The following is a 1,882-nucleotide window of genomic DNA, read 5'->3' on the forward strand; positions in this document are numbered from 1 at the left end:
TTATAAAGTTTTAATTTTTCTCAATTGTTGTATATAAATTTTTTTAATGGTATTCTAAAACAACATTACTTTTTATTTAAAAAATGAGCATTATCAATTTTTTTTTCTCATACGAATGAAACAACTACAAAGATTAATAATTTAATATGAAAACTATCCAAAAGTTAACAAATTTTAAAGATAAGTGGTAATATAATAATTGCATGGATAAAACATAAAAATTTTAGATCATATGAAATAGAATAGTGGAATGAATGTAATTTCTACTTCCATCTTATTTGCCTAGTATTTGATCAAACCACAAAGGTTAAATGTAATTTCAATCCCAAAGTTTTATAAAATACTTATTTTATACTTGTTCTTTCACAATATAATCAAATCGAATTAAATTTTCGGTGCAAGCCGTATGTGTAAATTATCTTCCAAAATAAAATTGCATGAGTTTGAGCTATTTTCGAAGGGGGGTTTACACAAAAGCCTCCAACATGCAAGTCACTATTTATTTGGCGCCAAAATTTAGTCCAGTGATAGAGTTGATACTAACATTTAAAAGATCAGATATGCATTAAATACTTTATATACTAAAAAATTGGGTAGATTTGAAAATTTTGGCATAGAAACTATAACAAACCCAAAAATATTGTAGGCAAGTCATTCTAGATTTTCTGTCAGTGCAAGTTTGCACATACCATAAGGGTGTCTCCGGCGGCGCCCCTCCTACTCGCCCTTCCCATGCCACGTCAACACTAGTCCCTCCCATTCCATTGCCATATCACTCGCCCTTCCCACTGCACTAGCCCTTCCCACTCGCCCCTCCCACTAGCCCTTCCCACAATTAAATTAATTCACAATTAAATTAAAATGCACGGAATTAAAATTCGACCCAAATACGAACGGGAAATACGAATATTTCAATAAAAAAAAACATACATCATTCGAAAAAAAAAAATTACATAGTAGATAGAAAAAAAAAACAACCACATCAGTGTCCACCCCTCCGCGTCCAAACCTCTTCGATGATATCCTCCTGAAGTCGAATATGGGCATTTTTTTGCCGCATGTCGGCAAATGCGCGCAACCGCTCAACACAAGTGGTGTGAATGAAATGACGTTGGAGGAGTCCTATTTATAGAGTTTTTTTTTTTTTTTTTAAAAAAAAAAAAAAAAAAAAACTTAAAATGTCGGGCGTCCGAGTGGGACGGGCAACCTTCGCCACAGTGGCGCCCGTCCCACTCGCCCGTCGACGGGAGGGGCGAGGCCATCGCAGGGGCACTCGGGACGGGCGTGGGCGCCCTTCCCGCCCACTATGGCGCCCGTCAGGTCGCCCGTCCCCGACGGGCAAACGGGAAGGGCGCCGTTGGAGACACCCTAAGAAGCATAGCAAGCAGAACCTTATTTAAAATAAATAGAGTTGACAGAAAGAACAAATAAAACCAACAAGCGAGTTTCAATTGACATAATTCATATGAAGCCAAAGAATTCAAAAATTAGTTTTTTCACATTCAACTGCTGCACAAAAGCTATTTTCATGGAAGATGATGGGCAGTGGACAGGAGTGGATGCAGACACTCACAAATTAAAGTTCATGCTGACAAACAAGGCCATGATACTCAACTTATAGGCCCCTACAGCGAAATGTACACAAGTGGCTCCCGAATTGTGAGATCATGTCGACAAGCGCTCCATAGCCAGATACTGCTGCTACCTGGAAAGTAAGCAGAAACATATATGGGCAAGTGAGTAGATATAGGCTTAACCTGAGTAATCTAACACTACTTATCTTCATAAATTGATTCAATTTCAAAGGATACATAACTTACCCCTGAAGGGTGCAAAGAAACGGAAAATGCGGATGTTGGAGCACACTGGATCTGGGAAATAA

At 38.1% G+C, this 1,882-nt stretch overlaps 1 protein-coding gene across 2 annotated transcripts in view; it reads right to left on the bottom strand.

Annotated features, from left to right (window-relative positions):
- Positions 1-1,167: 1,167 nt before the first annotated feature.
- Positions 1,168-1,882, bottom strand: part of LOC125192599 (THO complex subunit 6-like) — a 10,267-nt gene continuing 9,552 nt past the window's right edge. Inside the window, exons 13-15 of one of the 2 annotated variants that reach the window (XM_048090224.1) lie at positions 1,821-1,871; positions 1,574-1,705; positions 1,168-1,368 (exon numbers count right to left, since the gene is read on the bottom strand). In XM_048090224.1, coding sequence (XP_047946181.1) covers positions 1,616-1,705; positions 1,821-1,871 — 141 coding nt within the window. In that variant the 3' untranslated portion in view covers positions 1,168-1,368; positions 1,574-1,615. Of the gene's footprint in view, positions 1,369-1,428; positions 1,706-1,820; positions 1,872-1,882 lie in introns of those variants that run through there. The other variant, XM_048090225.1, reaches the window with a different exon arrangement.

Source organism: Salvia hispanica, chromosome 6 (genome assembly GCF_023119035.1).
Source record: "Salvia hispanica cultivar TCC Black 2014 chromosome 6, UniMelb_Shisp_WGS_1.0, whole genome shotgun sequence".
Taxonomy (NCBI): domain Eukaryota; kingdom Viridiplantae; phylum Streptophyta; class Magnoliopsida; order Lamiales; family Lamiaceae; genus Salvia; species Salvia hispanica.